At 45.4% G+C, this 22,259-nt stretch overlaps 1 protein-coding gene across 4 annotated transcripts in view; it reads left to right on the top strand.

The window, feature by feature from the left end:
- The window catches only part of LOC116947515 (protein FAM3C-like), a 39,626-nt gene that overhangs the window by 1,732 nt on the left and 15,635 nt on the right, over window positions 1–22,259 (top strand). For 2 of the 4 annotated variants that reach the window (XM_032963349.2, XM_032963348.2), the window contains exons 2-5: window positions 11,766–11,840; window positions 13,897–14,004; window positions 16,258–16,284; window positions 21,544–21,667. In XM_032963349.2, coding sequence (XP_032819240.2) covers window positions 11,828–11,840; window positions 13,897–14,004; window positions 16,258–16,284; window positions 21,544–21,667 — 272 coding nt within the window. In that variant the 5' untranslated portion in view covers window positions 11,766–11,827. Of the gene's footprint in view, window positions 1–2,982; window positions 3,007–9,491; window positions 10,183–11,765; window positions 11,841–13,896; window positions 14,005–16,257; window positions 16,285–21,543; window positions 21,668–22,259 lie in introns of those variants that run through there. The other 2 variants (XM_076070660.1, XM_032963351.2) reach the window with 2 other exon arrangements.

Below are 22,259 nucleotides of genomic sequence, written 5' to 3'. Positions count from 1 at the left end.
ATCCGTTTCAGTCGGAAGAATGATCGACACGGTATTTGACTGTTGCCTTGACCCGTCTGCTCGCAACCTCTGTTCAGGATTATCCCTTGAAGTCCAAGCCGGTTGTGGGGCCGTCCTCTAGGTCGACTCAGCCGTGAATTTAGTACGCAACCACAGCACGCGTGTTGTATTGTGAACGTCACGTTGCCGACGGCGTTTTGTATCAACGTCATCGACGGCCGTGCTCCATCCACTGCTGGACCAAGGCCCTCCCCTAAGCCATCGCCATCCCTCCCGGCCTCACGGTCGATGGTGCAACCCATTCAGCTTCACGCTCGCGGAGTTTCCATCGCTCCATCTCCGTGGTTGGACATCCCCTCGGGCGTTGCGTCCTTCTTGATGCCATTCTGTTATAAACCATCACAAAAATTGGAAACTTTGTTTTTTTTTTACTTTACCCAGGTAAAGCTAGTATAGCTATTCTTTTTTCAGAAGCGACCTGGGCACAAACGATAGCCCAAAGAAGTGGCTTATCGCGTGGAAATTTACAGCAGCCAAAACCCCCCGAAACGCATGTTTGAGTCTAAATGCGTAGGGAAAACCAGGAGGGTGCGGATAAAAATCAACGCGTCCACGGTGAGAACATGCAAACTCCAAATACACAGGCGGTCAGGGTTGGGATCGAACCCATGACTTCCTGTATACCAGGCGAGGTAGTTAACATCTCGCCACCGTGGCGCCCCAGGTCACTTTTCACCATTGGTCATCATCCCCTTCTGGCGATGGTGCCCTGCCCCCAAGGCTACACTTTGTCTACTTCAATCAAACATAAAGCCTCTAATGTTGTTGTTTGTTCTCTGGTCCGTGTGTAGTTTCGTTTGTCTTTGTGTTTCTCAGTAATGTCCAGCGTGCACATTGCTTTGTTGTGCACTTTTAGTTTTTGTTCCATTTTGTTTGGGTCATCATATTGTCTGGCTACTATTGCTGACCTCGTATGCACTGATGTAATACTATCCTCAGAGACGTTCCTTATGTCATTTTGTATTATTGATTACAAATTTAGAAAAGCACTCCTTCCTGCCTTATGATTTTATTTTTATTGTTTTATATATAATTTATTATTTTATTGTTTCCCTTCAACGTGACTTTACCGAAAGAGCTAATAATATAATTTTGATCCCCTTTCAAGTCTTTGATGATTTGCCCCTAGATGTACACATCGGTATTCTGTTGTCTTCCTCAAAGTAACGAAGCATTTTCTGTTCTTTAGTTGCTCTGTAACTTATTTTTTTTTGCTCATGTTTTTCATTAACCCGGCTTTTCAGCCCTACATTGTTAAGTTGTTGACTGATTTCCCGTAATTCTTAACCGTTTGCTACTTGCCTTTTGCCCGTCCAAGGACGGGTGTATTGCAGTAAATCTGAAACTTGCAAGCGAAAAGCAAACCGCCACATGATATTCATTGCATTAATGTCCAATTTGTAAGGGCGCGGTGACACAGACTTATTTAATGTTAAGGCTATAATCCCTTGTTCATCATGACGTCCTTTTCATGTGTCTCAACAGCGTTACGGAGATCTGCCTGTGTAGTGAGGGTTGTGAGTTGACGCTGAGGAGGGGGGAGGAGGTGCCTCGCCCCTCCCCCAAGTGGAGTGCCGTCAGCCGCTAATTATTCTTATTGGTAGGGGGGGGGTGTCCATTTGGAGGACGTCACCTGCTCATGATTATTAATGAGGGGGGGAGGGTGCTCCACGTGGAGTGACGTCACCTGCTCATGATTATTCATGGTGGGGGCCATGTGGAGGACGTAACCTTTGAGGGGGGCTGGTCGACGTGGAGTGACGTCATGAGCGTTGCACACGGACATTCTTGGCTCATAGCTAATAATGGAGGGGTGTGGGGGGGTGTCCATTTGGAGGACGTCGACTGCTCATGATTATTAATTAGGGGGGCTGGTCGATGTGGAGTGACGTCACGAGCGTTAAGGACAGACATTCCTGGGTGAACACATTTCTGCGGAGGGAGCTGGTAGGAACGTTGGGTTGCTCGGTCAATGGCCAGGGTCAATGGCGGCACGTGGTGTATTCCGCACAATATACCCGACTGTGAGGGCGGGCACAAGCCGGCGTGAGTAGGTTAAACGTTGAGTTTTATAAGGGCACCACGGGGTGACCAGCCCCTCCCCACCCAGCCCCACCCCTCCCACCCCCCACCCAGCCCGACCCTCCCCACCCAGCCCCTCCCCACCCAGCCCCTCCCTACCCTCCCCTCTCCACCCAGTCCCACCCCTCCCACGTGGACAGACATCCACAGACATACACAATTAATCCCCTGCCTCCTGTGAATTAATCCCGGTCGGGCTTCCAGTCCACTACGTTTCCTACCAGTATTATAGTCGATATATAGAAATGTGAGAATCTGGATAACTGCATCAATCTTCACCAACTCGAATGCCTGTTTATAGATTACAAACGCCAGTCGTAATTATATATGAATATACAGATGATTAATTTGTCTCTTAAAGAATCTGATTAGCAGTACAATGTGTCATTGGTAGAAAACAAGTTTTTTGCGAATCCAGCTTACAATTTCTTTGGTTGGTTAAATTCTAAATTGTTCATTATTTGGGTCTCTGTGACCATTGTGAAGAATTCATATTTTTGTGATAGACTAATGTGTCTGCAATTGTTCACATCAGTTTGGTCTGCCCTCATAGAAACGAATAATGGTAATTTTATCACTTCCCGATTTGAAACAAACATTTTTTTATATGTTAGTCCATGTCAGCCCAAGCTTCCCCGAAATCACGTGGCTTCTGTTTGGCTACTCCCGCCCCCTTTATTATTTACCCCTCGCCCTTTCCCCTATTAAAAAAAAAACACAGCCTTTCCTCTGTGCAGTTAAAGCCAGCTCCTTTCCTTCCCTCCCCTCTCATCACCCTCTCATTCCCAACATCGTAACCATTCTCCCCTTCATGCCCGGCGCGCCTATGGACATATTAAACTAAAGATTATTTTAGTTTACCAGGTAAGGCCTACTGAGCTATATAGCTTTTTTCCCAGAATGCGCCCGATCTCATCTGATCTTGAGATGCTAAGCAGGGTTGAGCCTAGATCGTGCATGGATGGGGCGACCTCCATGCATAACAGCTGCCGAAGGCTGCGAAGTTACGCTGTGGACAGGGGAAGGCAGTATAATTTCTATTCTCCCATTGTCTTTGCACCACACTTTCAGAAATCCGTAATCAAGCAGTGTGGTAAAGTATAGTCGGAAAATCCAAGAGTGGTTTGACAAGGGCTGTATATAATGATCACTGTCTCTGGCCTTAATACTAACTGACTAAATTCTGTATCTCTTAACCCCTCTTAAGTTCATCCTAACACTAACCCCCTTCTCCTTTTATTAACTCTACCGCTTAACACTACCCCTATGCCTGTCTTTTACAATAACCCTAACACCAACCATACCCCTATCTCTCACGCATCCACTATCACGATTGTTACATTTATCTCCTATCCTAACACCCCAGGTCTGAAGTAGAACCGCTAAACCTGTCCAAACATTTCGATTTAAAGCTTTCGTGACTGCAGGGATTCATCTTCTTGGCTCTTTCGGTAAAGTCACGTAGAATGGAAATAAAATAATAAAAATAAAGCAATTTCATTTTTTATTTTATTATGTTTTATTTTTATTATTTTATTTCCATTCTACGTAACATTAGCGAAAGAACCAAGAAGACCTGTCCAAACACTTTAAACCATATGGCAACCTCAACTCTATCCCATATTCAGTCTCTCTCACCATCTAGAGTGTTATGCCATTCTTCTATTCCATAACTCGAGTACAAGTCTGTCATTGCTAGTCCTTACCAGAATCGAGCCATTGCTATTCGTTTTGTATTGACACAATCGAAATTTAAAGAGCGCAAAAATGCAAATAAAAAAAACCTGTCTAAACCACTTCCCTATCCATAGTGCGAATGTCAATACGGCAACATTTTGAAGCTAAACTTGCATTCGACGAACACATGTTTGTAAAGAGTTGATGCTCTTTAAGTTCACTAAAAAAAAAGAGTTCATGCAAAATCAAAACTTACTTTAGTTGAAAAACAATATCTGGCCTTAAATTATATTCTTGCTGTGGTTTTCACACCTGATGATGATTGCTTGTGTTGCAGTCGAAACGTCGTGAGAATTTTATTGTTTTATATTTTTATTATTTGATTATTTCCCTTGTACGTGACTTTACCGAAAGAACCAAGAATATGAATATTAAAATTATATTATTAACTTTTTTGGCCAGCTTTATACAATATCTCCACAGTGTAGTTAAAATTAAACGCTTATCTTTAGAGTTCCTGTTTCACTGGAACGCGTTTACTTCCATGCAGTGCACCACTGTATGGAAGTGGCATCGTTTTCTCCGTACGGTGTGAAAGATGTTCAACATATACACACCGTGTGCTTAATTCTGCAACGTTAATTTGTTGCACGTAAACCTATTGCTGTAAGGATGCGTTTGTCCCTGGTCTCCCTTGCAAAACAGACGTCTTGTCTTGACATGTTCATAGCTGCTCTTAAAGGAAGTGAATTGAATACACGTTACTGTACATAAGTAATCACCGACTTCACATGGGGAGCGGTGGAAAAGTGGTTAGCTCACGGCTCTGAACTAGACGACAAGGTGTTAACTACTGGATATCTATGAAAAAGAGCTTTATAGCTCATCAGATTCATCTTGTATAAATAAAGATTCTGATTCATGGGCATGTCAAGGTGACATGGTCGTACATTTCTCATTCATTCATTCCTTATCACGCGAAGCCTGTGAAAAAAATACTGGTTAACCACACTGGCTAACATTAGTGATTGAGTGATATCTGAACCCCAGTTCGTACCCATTAGTGTGGTGAAGTATGGTAAAAAAATAACCCTCTGTGGCTGGCATGGGGAGGCATTCATTTCGCAGTGGATTTGACAAACTGCTGTTCATTATCATGACAATGTTTTCAACGCCTCACAATTTAAGAGTATAAAATATATGAATATGCATCACATGTACAAAATATTACACGCTTGTACAGTTAAACCTTGGATTTCATTCCGGAAACGTGCTCGTAATCCAAAGCACTCGTATATCAAAGCGAATTTCCCCATAAAAAGTAATGGAAACTCAGATGATTCGTTCCACAACCCAAAAAATACTGTATTCATAAAAAAAAATTATTAATACAAAATACCTTTTTATATTTCATTATTTCTCATGGGGAAATTCGCTTTGATATGCGAGTGCTTTGTATTACGAGCACGTTTCCGGAACGAATTACGCTCGCAATCCAAGGTTTCACCGAAATTCTGTTAGCATGTCCGCTCTGGTGGCGGAGCGTAGCTCTCAACGGCGCGCTCGGCCCTTTTGTCAATCCACTCCTGGACGAGGGCCCCCCCCCCCCCCCCAGGACATTGCAGGTCGTTGAGGTGACCTCCACATACTTTACCACAGTGGCACATGCGAGAGTTGGGAACGGTGGATAGCATCGTCAATGTTTTTTTTTGTCGTCGTCCCTCCGAACCTCTGATTAGCACGGTTGGCTATGTACAGTGGGAAAGAAGTTCAACATGCATACGTACACACGTTGGTGTAGCGTATGTATGTAACTTAAGATTTTGCACCATTGCCCTCTCTTGCCCACAAACTTGGTACAACTCCTCAGTCGGCTGTGACAACCAACAGGGCTTGCACGTTAATCGTCCATCCAAATGACTAACCCAGGCTTCTTCCCTGCTTCACTTGTGAGATCTGATAAGATGGGGTGCATTCTGGGTGATTTGCTCATCGGCACAACGATGTTTATGGTTTAAGTTTCTTTCTGTAGTTACGTCGTAAACTTTGAATCCTCCGGACGATTATCTGATGTGGAATTTTCCCCAGCCCCCCCATTACCCATGACACGGCTTGTCTTCGGGGAGGACAAGGAAGATTTTTTTTTAGCATTATTGACATTTCTGGTTAACGGCAGTTCTGCAGGCGGAACAACAACTGGAAAGTGTGTAAACTAGATTTAACAGACGGAGAGGCGGTTTAGAGAATGTGGCATAGAGATAACGTAAGTTAAACGCGTAACCTTGACTGTTGAGAAAAGTAAACGGGCCTGGATAGCACACATTGCAAGAATGGATCGATGATAGCCATTGGTGGGTATAGTTTAACACAGCAGTAGGCTTTCGCGACCAATATTATCCATCATAAAGGGGTTTTTTTTTTTGGGTGAGATTGCGTAAATATAAATGGGTCATTAAAACCCGCCACCACCGGACAGCCAATTAGTAAGGTTTGTCGCGTAACTGATCAAGTAGTATCTAATTATTTACTACTTGAGCACACTGGTGTTTTGGGGAATAAACCCGCAACATTTCCAATTCGTGTACGAGGTTTCCCTGGTGATTACGACCAGCTTTATCAGGCGATAGCCAGAGTTATCAAGCAGTGGGTAGATTACGGCTGGTGAGACAGCTGTAGGAGGCATTTGTCGGAAGGCAAACGTATTTGTTTGTTTTTTGCGAGGGCTAAAATATTGCAGTACTATAAATTATTTTATCAATTGAAGATAAGAAATGTAGTACACTTAAGTAGTTTTTTTTTCATATTGCTTGTTAATATTCTTGGTTTCTTTCGGTAAAGTCACGGGGGAAACAAAATGATAAAAATATAAAACAATCAAATTCTCACGACGTTTCGACTGCAACACAAGCAATCATCATCAGGTGTGAAAACTACAACAAGAAAATTTGCTTGTTAATGTTTAATTTGTTTAACTTTCCAAAGTTCCCTTTCATTACACTGTACACTACAGGTGTCGTATGTATTGGTGGGTGTTTGGAATATGTTGGCTGGATAGAGTGGACTTTAAGGGGCACGGTACAGATTAGAACAAGAGATGGACTCAGGGGCAGAGCCAGGATTTTGACTTTGGGGGGGCTGACTTCAATTTTCTGAGATATCCAGTGTATGTTTTTCAATGGGCGCCACAAATGTATAAAAAAATAATATTGGATTTGAACGCGGAGTTTATTAATAGGTAGGAGTCGCTGATGTGGCTAATAAGTTCGAGAAGTTAGAAAGGCTGCCGCTCAAGCAGCCTGCAGGGCAGCACAAGGTGGCAGCCTGCATTTTGCAGCAGCCAGATATCCGGTTATCCCGATTACCGACTTTCCCAAAATTTCAGTGGGAGCTGAACCCCCCCCCCCAGCCCCCCCTGTGGCTCCGCCCCTGGATGGACTCATGTGGTAGAGAAGGATGTGGAGCCGAATGGACTTGCCGATGAATGGTACCAGCGGTGTCAAGGTCGACCTCCATGGAGGAGGCTCGTGATGAATGCTGCTTCTGGGTAGTTGGAGGCAGTCGCCCTGCAGCAACAACGGAGGGCAGAGAAGCGACGTTCACAACGAGCGGAGTGCCGGTCGGCAAAAACGCAACAAGTTGCCAGAGTGGGGAGCACAGATGCATCTGCAAGTCATCTCAGTTAATCAACCCACCTGGATCTGTTCCGTGACCTGTCAGCAGGCCTTCAACACTTTACGTGGCCTTAAGGTGCACCTAGCTTGGCACAAGCGTCGTGGTGATGTCACCACCACTAAATTGCGAACGACGGTAGTTGTTTTGGAATACGTGCCGTCAACGTATGTGGTTGCGGTAACATCATGGTCTTGGATATTCTTTTTTAAATAACGCAAAGCACATAGGAGGAGTGGCGGCTGCGCAGTGATTTAAGACCTGCACTCCGAACCTGGTGACCCGAGTTCGATTCCCGGCCACAACTAACATCAATGGCTTTGATATATTAACCAGTTCTGAACCTCTCCCCCCGCTCCACTAACCTGCACTGGCCAACATGGTCATGTTATGATCTGGAGAATAGTCTACAGTGCAGTACTACGGAGAGCCATCTTCTTTCGCACCGTACGTAACCAACCGTGCTTAAACGGAGGTGCGGGGGAAGGACAACAAACTGAACACAAAAAAACTGTTCGAAAAAATGTATTTTTAACTCTCCCTAAAGAAATGAGTTTTCAATTGAAGGTGGCTGTGACGGCGCTGCTCATAATTTGGTAGAGATTGTCTCGTAGAATATTATTCTCAACTGACCGGTGGGGTCTTTTACAGCCCTTTGGAGAGATCATGTCTTGCTATGGAGAAACCCTTTTTCAATAAGGTGATTCTGTTCTTGGTTCTTTCGGTAAAGTCACGTAGAAAAAAATGTAAATAAAAAATTATTTGTTATTTGAATTTATTTTTTTCTTTAATTTTTATTTTCTCTCTACGTGACTTTACCGAAAGAACCAAGAATATGAATTCCTGCGGTCACGAAAGTTTTAAGTCATAATTTAAGGTGATTCTGTACAACTAGATTTTAAATACTCAATTCATGCTGTTAAATACAGGTGGATGGGGATGGGGGGAGTGCTTTCAATAATCTGTACTTCGTCAAAAAATGTTTACAGCACATAGTTTATAGCCAGTATGGTTGACACACAGTTACACATAGTATGAAGGTATAATGATTTATTTAAATATGTTACTGTGTTTGTTAATGTGTGGTTTCGTGTTGCTCTGTGTGTCACGTGACACCTCGGACTTGCTTGTGAAAAACGAGCGCCACGTTGGCGAGATGTTAACTCCCTCGCCCGGTATTCTGGAAGCATGGGTTCGAACCCAACCCTTGACGCCTGCTGTATGCTTGGGAGTTTGCATGTTTTCCCCGTGGTCGCGTGTATTTTTCTCCCGGTCTTCCGGTTTTTCCCTTCACATTTATAAACATGATGCGTTTAGAGTATTTGGCTGTTATAAAAATTTCACACGATGAGCCACTTCCTTTAAGCTGTCATTTGTGGTCAGGTCACTTCTGAAAAAGAGCTATATAGCTCAGTGGGCCTTACCTGGTCAAATAAAACATGGTTTACTTTATAGAGATGTTACATCTCAAGGGATTTTCCAGGCAATATATTTAAATGAGATAAAATAAATAATTGTCTGTCCCCCCCCCCCCCTCACGAGATTACTCCACCCAGCGCTTGTCATGTAGAAAAACTGGAAAATGTCTTTCAAAACGGTACCATCATTTAAATTTAGTTTTAAAGCTTTCGTGACTGCAATGATTCATCTTCTTTGGTTTTTTCGGTAAAGTCACGTAGAATGAGAATAAAATAATAAATTGATAAAATAAAATAACACAATAATATTATAATATAATAATATATTATTATAATATATTATATATTTTATTATATTATTATATTATTATTGTGATATATTATTATATATTATAATATTATAATATATTATTGTGTTATTTTATTTTATCAATTTATTATTTTATTCTCATTCTACGTGACTTTACCGAAAGAACCAAAGAAGATGTACCATCATTTGTATGCTTCATCACTGCACACACACTATGTTTGTGGACTGAAATGTTGCTTTGCACATTTTAAAACCTTATTGCGTTCCCTTTACAGTGCATTCTCACCGTCATCGTCATCATTGTCGACATACTGCCTTTGGTCAAAATCACCGGCAGCGTGTCCGAGTTCATCCCTATCTCGAAAGCGGAGTAGGAGTAGAGTCTGAGTAATTGCTTTGGATGCGTGACCACCAAGCCCAGGGGTCGGCAAACCAAAATAACAAGAAGAGCCGTTCGTTTAGAATTTGGTAAAAATATAGAAATATTTCAAGAGACGAAATGCGCGTTAATAACGTCACGAAGCCGTCTTTGTGTCTAACGTTCCTCCTGGTGTGGTTGTGTCAACATGAGCGTGGGAGAGACAGTCAGTCAAAGTGCAAATTCTGACCACACCGCCACCCACAAGCCCTTGTGTGCCGTTGCGGCTTCCATAGGTGCTCACGAACAGACACACACACACACACCTGTCGGACTCGCCACCACGCCACTACCTTTAGCACAAACCCCCCTAGCCCAGGGGTCGGCAACAAAAAATAGCAAGAACCATTTTTTTCTAATTTTGGTAAAAAAAAAAAGTCAATATTTCGAGAGCTGGAAAAGCCCGTGAATAACGTCACGGAGCGGTCCTTCAAGAACCGCAGTTTGTCGACCCCTGACGATGCCGAACAGGTTTTTGTTGAAGGCCGTCTTCTGGGGAAATGTTTGTGGGCTGCAGAAAACAGTGTGGCAAGAACCATTCTTGTACGGTACGTCTGTGGTTTCTGCATCGTGCATGCTTGCGGTCTTATAACATCCACATCACTAACCTGCACTTCTTTGGGGGGGGATGTGGCATCCTCCAGCCATGTATTGACAAAAGGCTGTAAATCGACATTTACACTTCCCATTTTCGTTCCACGAGACCGGAGTTGTGGCACTTTCTACCCTTTCATACACGGCGAAAGTTTGTGTTTAACTCTTTTTTTCTTTACATAAACGTTTCGTTGGTTAAAGCTTATCTGCAAAGCAATCGTCGAAGAAGTCAGTTGATCAAAAACAAATGCCATTGATTTTTGCGGTGGATGATTAATTCGGGCACCTTAACGAAGGGCGGACCCCCCCTCACCCCATCCCGCCACACCCCCAATGTGACGGCACGCAATGGCACCGCTTCTAGTGGCGCCGGTGACGTCAGCAAGACCCACCCCCTCACCATCACCTCCCGTCCAGCGGCACGTGGAAACGCAGGCTGGGCTATTCCTTCCGCACATTATTGATTAGTTGAGTGATCGAACTGATCAATGGGAGCGTAATCGGATAATCCAGCTCTGATTTAAGCAGGAAGGTACGGTCCCGAAGTTGCTTGCTCAGGCGACTGCTGGCGGGAAGAGCCTCCATAAGTGGCAGCTTTAGAGGGTATTTGGCCTACTCTTCCACGCTGACCAGATGTGTTGGAAGAGGTGGGAGTACCCACGCTTTACTTCACCGAACATGACCTACCTACCGATCGACTAACTGTGGCCTGTACCCATTTATACCGTGGGAGGGATTTAATAAACATGTCCATTATTTTAACCGTCGCACAAGAAGATCCAGTTGAATGGCGGCGAGCTCTGGATTGCAGCGTCCTAACTGTTACGCCGATTTCTGAATTTAAAGTTGAACCATATAAATATTCGGGAGTAGAAAGGCAACTGAAAGAGGAGCAATTCAATAAATCTGCGTTGATGTGGGAGTGGGGGGGGGGGCGGTACCATATCAACGACAATCCTGTAATCTGTCGTGGGCCGTGGAGGGTTAGACCAAATAAATCCGCGACAATGTTTTCGCACCGACGTGGCGTGCCACGGATCAAGAGTTGCTGCGCGATTCCATTTATCCGTGAAAAGTTTGCGGATTAGAGGGGAAACGTGGCACGTGACCCACGGGCAAATTAATCCGCGATTGCTTTGCCGATTGTGAGTTCAGCTACGACCCAAATGGCGCAGTCTAAAAAAAATGCCAATAAGCAAAAATGACATCGGTCACAGCTTTGTCTGTGCAGATGCGAAACGTAAGAGTTATTATTTGCGAAATAGAGACATTCACCATTCCTCATTTCTCTGCAGCTCCGCTACTGCAGCTCTGCGTTAGCCGTGCCAACTTCTACGGATCACGGTGTTGCGTTCCGGCAACTTTTTTCACTCCACCGCGGTGTTCCACTGGAGCAATTGCGGACTGGGAATATAATCCGCGAGTAAAAGGGTTTCGTGTATTATTAGATCAAGGATTTAAATGTCTGTGTTGTTTATTTTATTGTGATATTATTTTGCTGTAATAGTTTCTGCTTTGCTTTTCTGTCTGTTCTCAGGACCTCTTTAAGTTGGTTCGCTGGAGAAGTGAAGCATTGTATTTTCCGGTGCCCATTCAACAATGAGGACTTCAGGTAGGTGTACCACCAATATTGCCGATATAGGTATGTGCAGATCTTCACTTTGAAATCTTCACATATAAACAAAAGATATGTTTTAGTCGGGCAGCCTATTGGCTTTCTAGGTTCAATGCTATCAAGCAGAATTTGTTGAACCAGGAAAACTCTGGGCAGATTGTGATCCTTCTGGGCCTTATCAGCAAAATGCCGTTCGGTTACCTGGTGTTATTTACACGAGCATTCCATATAAACGATTAGACGCTGTTAAACGCAAAAGGCAGTATCCAACACAAAATCACTATACATTGCCATGGAGTGTCATCGGCAAATGCATACATAGGCAGAACTCCATTCCATGTCTTCACTTATGGAAATTCTGCTTATTTTTGAAAGAGATTGTGGTAAGTGACCACAATCATTTCCATGCCTATCGCTTATCTTCTCCATGTGTGTTGCCATTGTAAGCTTAGACAAGAGCTACATTTTAAGCGCCACTGCCAAAGCATTATCACCGAACAATGTGTTTCACTTTAAGCTGGGGTAGCTGGGGGGGGGCATTCACTGCCACCAGCTACCATCACCTTCCCCTAATCTCGGGGTTCTGTGCTCCTTATCAGATCTTGTTGTGTTCTTTGGGCCTGTAACTTCCCGCTGTTGGGCAAAGGCTCGTCCCTCCCCCGTTGAATTTTCTTCCATTCCTTAGTTGAGTCTCTGTCAATTAGCGGTGCATCCCTGCCCCCAGAACTCGGTGATGTCGTCTCACAGCTGTCGTCCCTTTTGCTGGCCGTCTTCGCTGTCCTCCCTGACACAGTTAATGTTGCCTGTGTCTCTCTCGTCGGTTCCCAGTCAGATGGGTCGCGTATGAAATGAGCCGCTGGTGTTTCGGCTTGAGGGTGGTGGCTGTTTGCGCGTGTCCTTGTCGCATGTCTTCTCTCCAGCATTACCCTATTGCTACCGTTCCTCATCTGTGTTTATTGCCCTCTTCCTTCCTTACCAAATTTATTGCCCCGTTTAACTGCTGCCTCCCTGCGCGTTGTTCACCATTGACTATTTACTATTTTTATTTTTTTCCTTGTAAGGCCTACTGCGCTATGTAGCTTTTTCTCAGAAGCGACCTGGTAGTCACATACGATCGCTCAACGAAGTGGCTTGTCACGTGGAAATTTATCGCTGCCAAAAACACTCAAAACGCCGTGACGTTGATTCTAATTGTGGAGGGAAAAACCGGAAGAACCGGAGAAAAATCCACATGACCACGGGGAGAACGTGCAAACTCCAAATATACAGGCGTAAGGGTCGGGATCGAACCCACCGCCTCCTGTATACCAGGTGAGGTAGTTAACATCTTAGTCTTTAGTTGTCTGGCTCAAACTCTGTCCATCCTCCCCTGGCCTTCAGCTTCTTAATTTCACTGTTGATAAGCAGCAGCAATGCTCATTTTGCTGCCTGTTGGTCGCTTTCCCAGCATCCTTCCTGCCTTCAAGAACTCCACCAAGATATCACCACTGACAGTGACCCATTCCACAGCTTCTGCCTCATCTCGGTTATTGTGATCGGACTTCAGCCAGCTCGGGAGCCTTCTCTTTGCCCTCCCCTCGCCCACATCGCTCACGTGTTGTTTCCACTTTTCGCTTGACTTCCCTGTTCAGAGTCAAAGTTGTGGCCGCATACAGTGAGTGCATGAAACACCAATCAATGGCAATCCTTATCTTAGTTTGGTAGTTGGCTTTGCATGCGCTTGTGCGTGTGTGAGAATATCTGTGTGTGTGTGGAGCGGTGGCGCAATGGTTAGCGTACTTGGTTGCCAGCCCAGCGGCCCACGTTTCATTTCCCGGCCACGGCAAACATCGGTGGCGGTTAACGGAACCAGTCCATTGACCTTGCCTACTCGCGCTTCACTGAGTAACTGGTAAGGCATGCAAAACGTCAGCACGGGGGAGACGAATGAGGCCCAGGCATGGTGCCGTGCACACCACACCCGCTTGTGCCAGCCTCGCTAACAGCACTTGGCCCAGCACTCTTGTGTAGGCTACATGGGTGAATGTTTGTGTTTGTGTTTGTGCGTGCGCAGCGATGATACGCATGCTGCTGGCCGGGACTATAACGGTGCTGGTGCTGTATTTAGGCCACCGGATGGTGGAGAGCAAGTTTCACAAGAATCTGCGATTCCTCGTCGACGGTGAGAACCGAGTACCGGAATGTAACGGCGAAGGCGATGGTGATGCGTGAGGGCAAAGGCCCTATGACCAACTAAACCAATCTGGCCAGGTCTCTTAAGTCCCCGCCACACCCCTCCACCCATGCCCATGAACGCCCTACCCAGTGTTGTTCGTTATGCGGAGGCGATGGCGGCGGTGTGTTTTAAACACCACCTCAACCCATGTTTATTTTCTCCCGCGTTCGGTTCTCGAAAGCAGTTCCCCTCTTATCTTATTTAGGGGTGCCACGGTGGCGAGATGTTAACAACCTCGCCCGGGTATTCAGGACGTTGTGAGTGCCATCCCGACCCTGACCCCTGTATATTTAAAGTTTGCATGTTCTCCCCGTGATAACGTGCTATACATTTCCACATAAGCCACTTCGTTTGTGGTCTGGTCACTTCTGAAATGGAGTTATATAGCTCAGTTGGCCTTACCTGGTAAAATACAAATAAATTATATTCTTAGTTCTTTCCCTTCAACGTGACTTTACCGAAAGAACTAAGAATATGAATTACTGCAGTCACGAAAGCTTTAAATCAAAATACAAATAAATTGTTTAGTTTTTGCACACCTTGGCGAACAATGTATATCTTTATCTTGACTTAAAGCTTTCGTGACTGCAGGAATTCATACTCTTTGGGTCTTTCGGTAAAGTCACGTAGATATAAAACATTTTTTAAATTATTTTTTATTTATCTACGTGCCTTTACCGAAAGACCCAAAGAGTGATATCTTTATGTTTGTGATGCACAGTGCTTTCAGTACCCTTCCGGCACCTCCAATTATCACGGTTGGCTACGTATGGTGCAAACGAAGTTCAACATGCATACGTACTCATGGGAAAGGTTAAATAATCTTCTTAAACTAGAAACCTCATTCTGTTTGGGAGGATGCAGCGGTTAGAGCACAAAAAGTCTCGCAATTGGAAGGTTGTAGGTTCAATACCCGTTCGGGCACGGGCGTGGTGGGGGAGGGATCAGCTGAGCCTTAATTCATCCCTCTGGCAAAGTCATCCTTGATTTAGTTGTTTCCCCAATGGATATACTTGGCCTCGTCATACGAACGAGGAATTTCCACCTATGGCCCACCTTCAGCCTTGGTTGCGTTTCCTTCTGACGATTGTTCAGAAGGAGACATCTCTCTGTCGTGCACCTCAAAGTCACGCGGGTGATAAGTTTTTGCGTGTTTTATGACCGAGTAATTACTGTGAGTGGTTGGGGAAACTGTGGGTGAACGTGTACACATCAGAATCCGTTTCCCACGGTATTGTTCCATGCAACCCAGTATGATGATTATCGCGAAATCGGTTTCCCGTACATATGTGGATGGACTTTTTAAGTTAATTTGCATCACGTTTGTGCTCAACTGCACCGGTCGCACAAGTCGAATAATACTTTTTTTTAGAAGTTCTTCAGCTGCAGCTCACTCAACTTAGGCCTGTCCGTACGTCTTCGATTCAACATAACTTTACAACCTATGAGATACATTTTTACCTGTGGTACCCAACTGTTCAGGGGAGTAGGCCTCAACTTCTGTCTGTAGATCACAGAGCAGGCAACTAATTTCAGTTTGGATGAACCTATACCCTCAAAATGATACCGTCACACCCTTGGGTAAAGTTTTCGCACCTCTACCCGGAAGAAGGGCCATTGCCCGAAACGTTGCCTCCTACCGCGTTATCCAGATTGCGAGACACGCTACATTCCCCCGTGTTTTAAAGCAACAGTTGGGGGTGCCTAATTTAAAAACCAATTTCTTTAGAACCGCATTTTGTGTTATATATAGTTTGTTGCTCTTCCCACAGCACCTCCGATTAGCACGGTTGGCTACGTACATTGCGAAAGAAGTTCAACATATGTACACAATCCAGGGGATTGTGTACATATGTTGATGGTGCCACACTTACACAATCCAGGGGAGTGTCTAAGTGTGGCACCAGATTTACGTAATAGTGTGTCTTTCCAGAGTACCATATCTTATCTGGAGAGTATGACACATTAATATTTTCTCCTCTTTAGTGCATTGTTGTCGACTTTTTCCAATGTGTGCTAGTGCACCACTGCCAATGGAGTGTCTCGATTCGTTGTATAAATTGACACAACGTTTATCACCGTCGCAAGTGTCAAAACACTCGTGTGGAATTCCTGGATGCGGTTACACGTGTGTTCGATCCGGTGTACTCTCCACGCGAGTTCTGAATATTGTTCTCTTCTCTGTCTTGTCGCCTCCAGACACAGTCGGCACTCCTCGGCGATCAGGTTAGTAGTGAGTAACTCCATGGCGTTGGGTGCGTTCCGGTGGGGATTACGGTGCTCTGTGTAAAAAAAAAAAAACAGCAGCAGCAGCAGTTTCTGAAAATTTTGCGTTGTGTGGTTATAGGTCCCCTTAAAATAAATAATTGGAGCAAACGTGAAAGGCTGACCGCAAATGTGACTGACAGAAGGCCCACCCTGCACTTGTTCAGGAACTGCCGATGGGGGTTTTTTTCTTTTATAACGCACAAAGGCGGAGTGCTCTTTACATGTGTCTGCGTGTTGTTTGTACCTCGTGGTTATCGGGCCTGCACTTGTTCTGTGATGATGGGGGTTTCTAAATCTTTTTTGTTATTAGCAATAGAGTTTTGTTATATAAAGTGTCCCGATTGCATCCGCATCAACATCCGTCAGTGGCAAATGAGCATTCTCGAGAAAGAAATAATACATAGCTAACTGTTTTTTTTTATAGCAGATATTTAAAAGTTACTGTTTTTAACTGAATTTCCTGGCACGGCAGTTCTAACAATGGTGCAAGTTTCCTAACCCCCCCACCTCAACGCCTCTGTTCGCCCAGCGGTATAAGCAGGGCATGCCACAGTTAGTCGACCAGTGGGCAGGTTAAGTGCAGTGGTGGGGTAAAGTGCGAGGTACCCGCCACCTTCCTTCGAGGAGGTCTCGCCACCGTCGAATTAATAAGTCGAACACCTCTCGAGGATGGCCCTTATGCCAGCAGTGGCATGAGCAAGCACTTGCAGGGGCTGCACCTTTACCGTTTAACCTTCGATGTGGAGGAGGAGGCAGTCGTTCAAAGGCTGAGATCTTGGCCGAGATCTTGAGTTGACTCGAGCAGGGGCAGGAAGTCAACAGATCGCACGAGGGCTGATCTCTCGGACCTCTCTCTATGTGCTGTGAAGAAGGGCAATTGCCCAAAATGTCACCTATTGTGTTTATTTTTCCCATTTCTTTTAAAGGCCACACTGTTATTGACGAACGTTGTTCGTTTGGTGTTGTTTTTGCTCGTCCACCACTGCCAAATGGAGTGGCGTCATCACCAAATAATCTGTTAGATTGGACTTCGTTAGTTTTAAGAGTGCATGCTATGGCTCTGCCATTATTAACCCGATCTGCTTTTCCCTAACCCGGACTTTAGTTCTCAAAATCTGAGAAGGTGCCACAAAACTACGTTGCCATGCGCCGAGAACGAGCGTCTTCGAATTTGGTCAAAAGTTTCTTCCGACCGTGGAACTTCAAGAGCCAAATCCTGCGTCCCTGTCCTGCAAGAACCATCTGTTCTCTCAAGCCTTTTCCCGTTCCAATTATGTACGTACGTGTACGTCATACAACGTAATAATAACTTGAACCTGTACCGAGGCTCCCAGGAGGCCAATGCGTGAGGGCGCGTATGGCGCCTTCTTTCGCCAGCTATCGCATGGTGGCGGTTGTGTCGCTACGGTTACAATGTCTTTAAAATAAACGGCGCTATGCCTCTGAATAAAATGAACACGAACTGTACTTGCGTTTTCAGAGATTCGGCGGTGAACGGGACCCATCCTGCAACTTGCAGATGTCTCAGAATGGGAAAGGGTTAATCCGGCAATATTGTCTTTGATGACTCCAGATTGATTACTTATTGATTACTTATATTAAAAAAAAGTTTGTTAACTAACACTTTGTGTTCATCCTCTTTCTGTTAAGTTTTGCACCTCTGTTCATCTTCCTTGGCCTTTCCTTAATCCGTTGTGGATATTTACACGTTGCGCTTGATTTTCTTGTCGTGCAATTCTTTTGTTGTCCTGCCTCGTATTTGCTCCCGTCACGTGGGTGTCCCTTGGAAATAAATAAATAAATATTGCTTCCCTCCCGTATTTGTCTCACACATCGCCCATGAAGGGGGGGGGGGGGGGCCCTTCCGAGAGTGAATCGATTCAACGCAGGAAAAACTCTGGAGCGGTCTCGACCATCGGGGTCTCAACAGCAGAATTGGGGCTTGCTAGCTTCAGCCGTTGCTGGCGAACTGCCCGATGTTTATAAGCGAGGACTTCCTCCTGTAAAGAGATGTGTTCTCGTTCTTGAATAACAGGCTTTGAGTCTCCATGTACTCTCGCCGCCCGGTTGAAATAAAGGCTCTGACATTTTTCTCGGCAAGCACATGTGAATTGTGTATCTTGCCTTGCAGGTGAGGTAGTGGGTTGGAATGAATATGAAGGTTTTGTTGCTTCGGTTACAGTCACCGTTGCTTCGATGTTAGCTTTAAGACAGCCCGGTGGAACAGTGGCCTGCCATGCGGCGTTGTGGATTACCCATGCACAATACATACTGGAAACGGGGTTTTTTTCTGCAACTCTTTTGTGTCAACCCACTGCTACATGAAGCTATTCTCATGCCCTGTTGGCAGTGAAGGATATTTGACCATACTTCACTGCCAGAGGGTGGGTTGGTGAAGGGGCAGGAAGCATAGCAATAGATTTTGCTGGACTGCCCTCTGCTGCCCACAATATAGACCCGCAGCAGTAGCCTGTATCAGCCGATTGTTATTAATTGTGATTGCTCATCTAGGCATTCTGCAGGCTCAATCTGCTTGGCTTCCGAAATCTCACTGAATTGGGTGCATTCTGGGTGATTTGGTCATAGGCCAGCAATCCCGAGCAACAGGTTGGATTGACGGGGCACGTCGCTAGAAGGGACAATGGCCGGCGGTCAAGACAATGAAACAAGGCAAACGCCTGAGTGCGACCTCCGTGGAGACGGAGCGATGATGTCGATTCATGTACAGGAGCGAAGATGCATTGTGGCATCGCGGGGTGGTTATGGCATGGAAAGGCCATCGTCCAGCAGTGGATAGGTAGACATAGCTGATGATGACGACGATAAATGCGATGTTCATGATGAATGTGGTGGGGGGGAGTCTTTTTTACTCGTTTTTGAGGTTTGCGTGCCACGTGGTAAATGTTTATGTAACAAACCACAAGACTCTCCGAGCGAGTCGCCCCATTTACGAGTACAGTCCTTGCAAGTGCACGGCCATTCCCGACACCTAAGCGTAACCAGTCAATGATTTGCTCTTGCGTATGATGGCAATGTGATCAGGTGCTAAAGGCCAATGTCGAGGTCTCCTAGTCACGATGAAGAGAGAGCTTCAGGAGACGAGAGTTCGTGGCGTTTTTCTGTTCTTCCTCCATTGAAGGGAGCGCAGACTGCAGTTGTTTTACTGTGCGGGCCATAGTTTTGGGCTGCACGATCAAAATTAGCACTGGCATGTCTTTCATTTTCCAACGATGTCGTCTGGCTGAAATAAATCATCTATAAATGTAAATAACAAAATTATACGTTCAAAGCACAAGAAGCCATGGTGGCAAATTCCATCGGTGCTCCACGTCACCACTTCCTTCTGCTAGGTCAGCTAGTTGTTGCACAGTTGTCAACAGACCTTCAAGAACCGCTCTTACAGTTTCTTCATCACCACCGCCATTACTGTCGTCTAGTTTGGGGGGCTTCCCCTTGGTCTCCGACTTTTGGGTGCGACTCTGTAACCTTGCCCCCCCCCATCATTTAAACGTGTCCCACCTATCTCAACCTCCGTGTCGTGTTTTCACGTAAAAACTCCGGTCATCCTCGCATTGGCTTTTTACCTAGCCATCGAAGAAAGACGGTGGTCACTGCATCGCGCGCTTTCAGATGCGCTTCTGCGGCCGTCTGGAACGCTCTTCCTTCCCATATTAGGAAGCTGTGCACTTTTAAATCATCTCGATTTAAAACTGATTTCTTTACAGCTGGTGTTTGTGTTTAGTTTTGTGTCCCTCCCCCACACCTCCGATTAGCACGATTGGCTACATACGGTGCGAAAGAAGTTCAACATACATGCATGATTACATTAACAACAGGTTTTTGTCGCTTTCTTTTAGTCGATCACAGGTCGCGTGCGGTGGGCTAAAGTGTGCGTACTCGCATGTATCCCCCTAACATCAGTTTAACACGTAGGCTTTCGCGACCAATATTATTCATGATAAACTTTTTTGGGTTAGAGCGCGTTATTGATATAAATGATGACGTCACCCTGCTGCTCTATTTAATGCCGGGAGCAAGTGAGGGCTTCATTCTGGCAAATTGCCCGATGATGCTGGATGTAATTACCAGCGAAACGTCGTACTCAAAAATTGTAAATGTTGTGGATTTACTCTTCAACACACCGGTGGGCTAAAGTAGTGAACTATTTGTCTTTTGTCAACATGACACTTTTTTACTGTCTTCTTTGGTTCTTTCGGTAAAGTCACGTAGAATGAGAATAAAATAAGAAATTGATAAAATAAAATAACACAATCAAATTCTCACGACGTTTCGGCCACAACACAAGCGGCCTTCATCAGGTGAAGGGACGAGACTGTCTGGAGGACAGCGCTGGAGCGTTCGTCCCTTCACCTGATGAAGGCTGCTTGTGTTGTGGCCGAAACGTCGTGAGAATTTTATTGTGTTATTTTATTTTATCAATTTATTATTTTATTCTCATTCTACGTGACTTTACCGAAAGAACCAAAGAAGATGAATCCTTGCAGTCACGAAAGCTTTAAATCGAAACTTTTTTACTGATTGGCCGTGTCGGGTGGTGGAGGGTTACGAAACATTGATAAATAACGCGATCTAACCCAAAAAACCTTTATTATGAATCCCCCTAAGATGTGTGGCCTATCGTGGAAGAGTGGGACAGAAGAGACACAGGAGGGCGCTTGTGAGACACTTGTGGGCGCAGCAACTTCTGGCAGCAGTGCCCCAAGGAAGAAATTGCTGTGCCCGCACCCATCATGCGACGTCCGTGCCAACACTAACTCTCACCTCCACAATGCGTTCTAAAAACGAAACTATTTAGACTGTTTTTTTTTTATTTTACCAGGTAAGGCCGACCGATCTCTATGTCGCTATTTTTTTCAGAAGCGGCCTGGCTATCACAAGTGATAGCTCAACGTGGGCTATCACGTGGAAATTTATAGCAGCCAAATACTCTTGAACGCATTTTTCTAAATGTGGAGGGAAAACCCGCGGAGGACCCGGAGAAAAATCCACACGACCACGGGGAGAACATGCAAACTCCAAATGTACAGGCGTCAGGGTCAGGATCAAACCCACGACCTCCCGCATACCGGGCGAGACAGTTTAGCATCTCGCCACCCATGTCACCCTGAACATCTCGCCACCGGATATGATCACGCCCATCTTTACGTTTGCCTGCTTGCTCGTTTTTGTTTGTTTTTAATGTGCGTTGAATCGCAGACCCGAAGCTGCTCGGTTACAAATGCGGGCTTGCCGAGGCGTGCCCGGAGAAACACTTCGCCTTCCGGTTGCTCTCCGGGGCAGCCAACATCGTGGGACCCAAAATCTGCCTGGAGGATCAGATGTGAGCCCTTCTACACACATGCAGCCGCCGCAACAGCCGCACAGCCATTCAAACTGTCACAGCAGTAGGGGCAGGGAGGGAGGGGCAGAAGTGGGGGGGGGGGGGCGCTGTAGGGGGCTGAGCTCCCCACCCCCTACTAAAGGCTCACGCCCCAACTTTTACATTCTTAGGCCCGTTTTCTCAGTCAAGCCTCTCGGCTCAGGCTTGGCCCTGGCTTCAAGTGAGACAAGTTAAACGTGACTCGGAGCCATGCTGTACTTGAGCAGGCTCCGAGCCATGGTCTCTCAGCCATGCTCAGGGTATATCCATGAGCCCGAGCTCTGGCCTGTGGCTGGCGGCGCTCATTCTTACACGACTTTGAAAGCTACTTGGCGGCTCAAAAAACATTAAACGATTTTTTTTACCAGGTAAGGCCCACTGAGCTATATATAGCTCTTTTGCAGAAGCGACCTGGCCACAAATGATCACCCAACGAAAGTGGCTTATCATCGTGCGGAAATTTACAGGTGCCAAATGCTTTAAATGTTTGTTGATTCGAAATGTAGAGGGAAAAACCAGAGAACCCGGAGAAAAATCCACGCGATCACGGGGA

Source organism: Petromyzon marinus, chromosome 30 (genome assembly GCF_048934315.1).
Source record: "Petromyzon marinus isolate PM22_M1 ecotype Great Lakes invasive population chromosome 30, UKy_Petmar_22M1.pri1.0, whole genome shotgun sequence".
In the NCBI taxonomy this organism is placed as follows: domain Eukaryota; kingdom Metazoa; phylum Chordata; class Hyperoartia; order Petromyzontiformes; family Petromyzontidae; genus Petromyzon; species Petromyzon marinus.
This window is presented reverse-complemented; position numbering and strand designations above follow the sequence as displayed.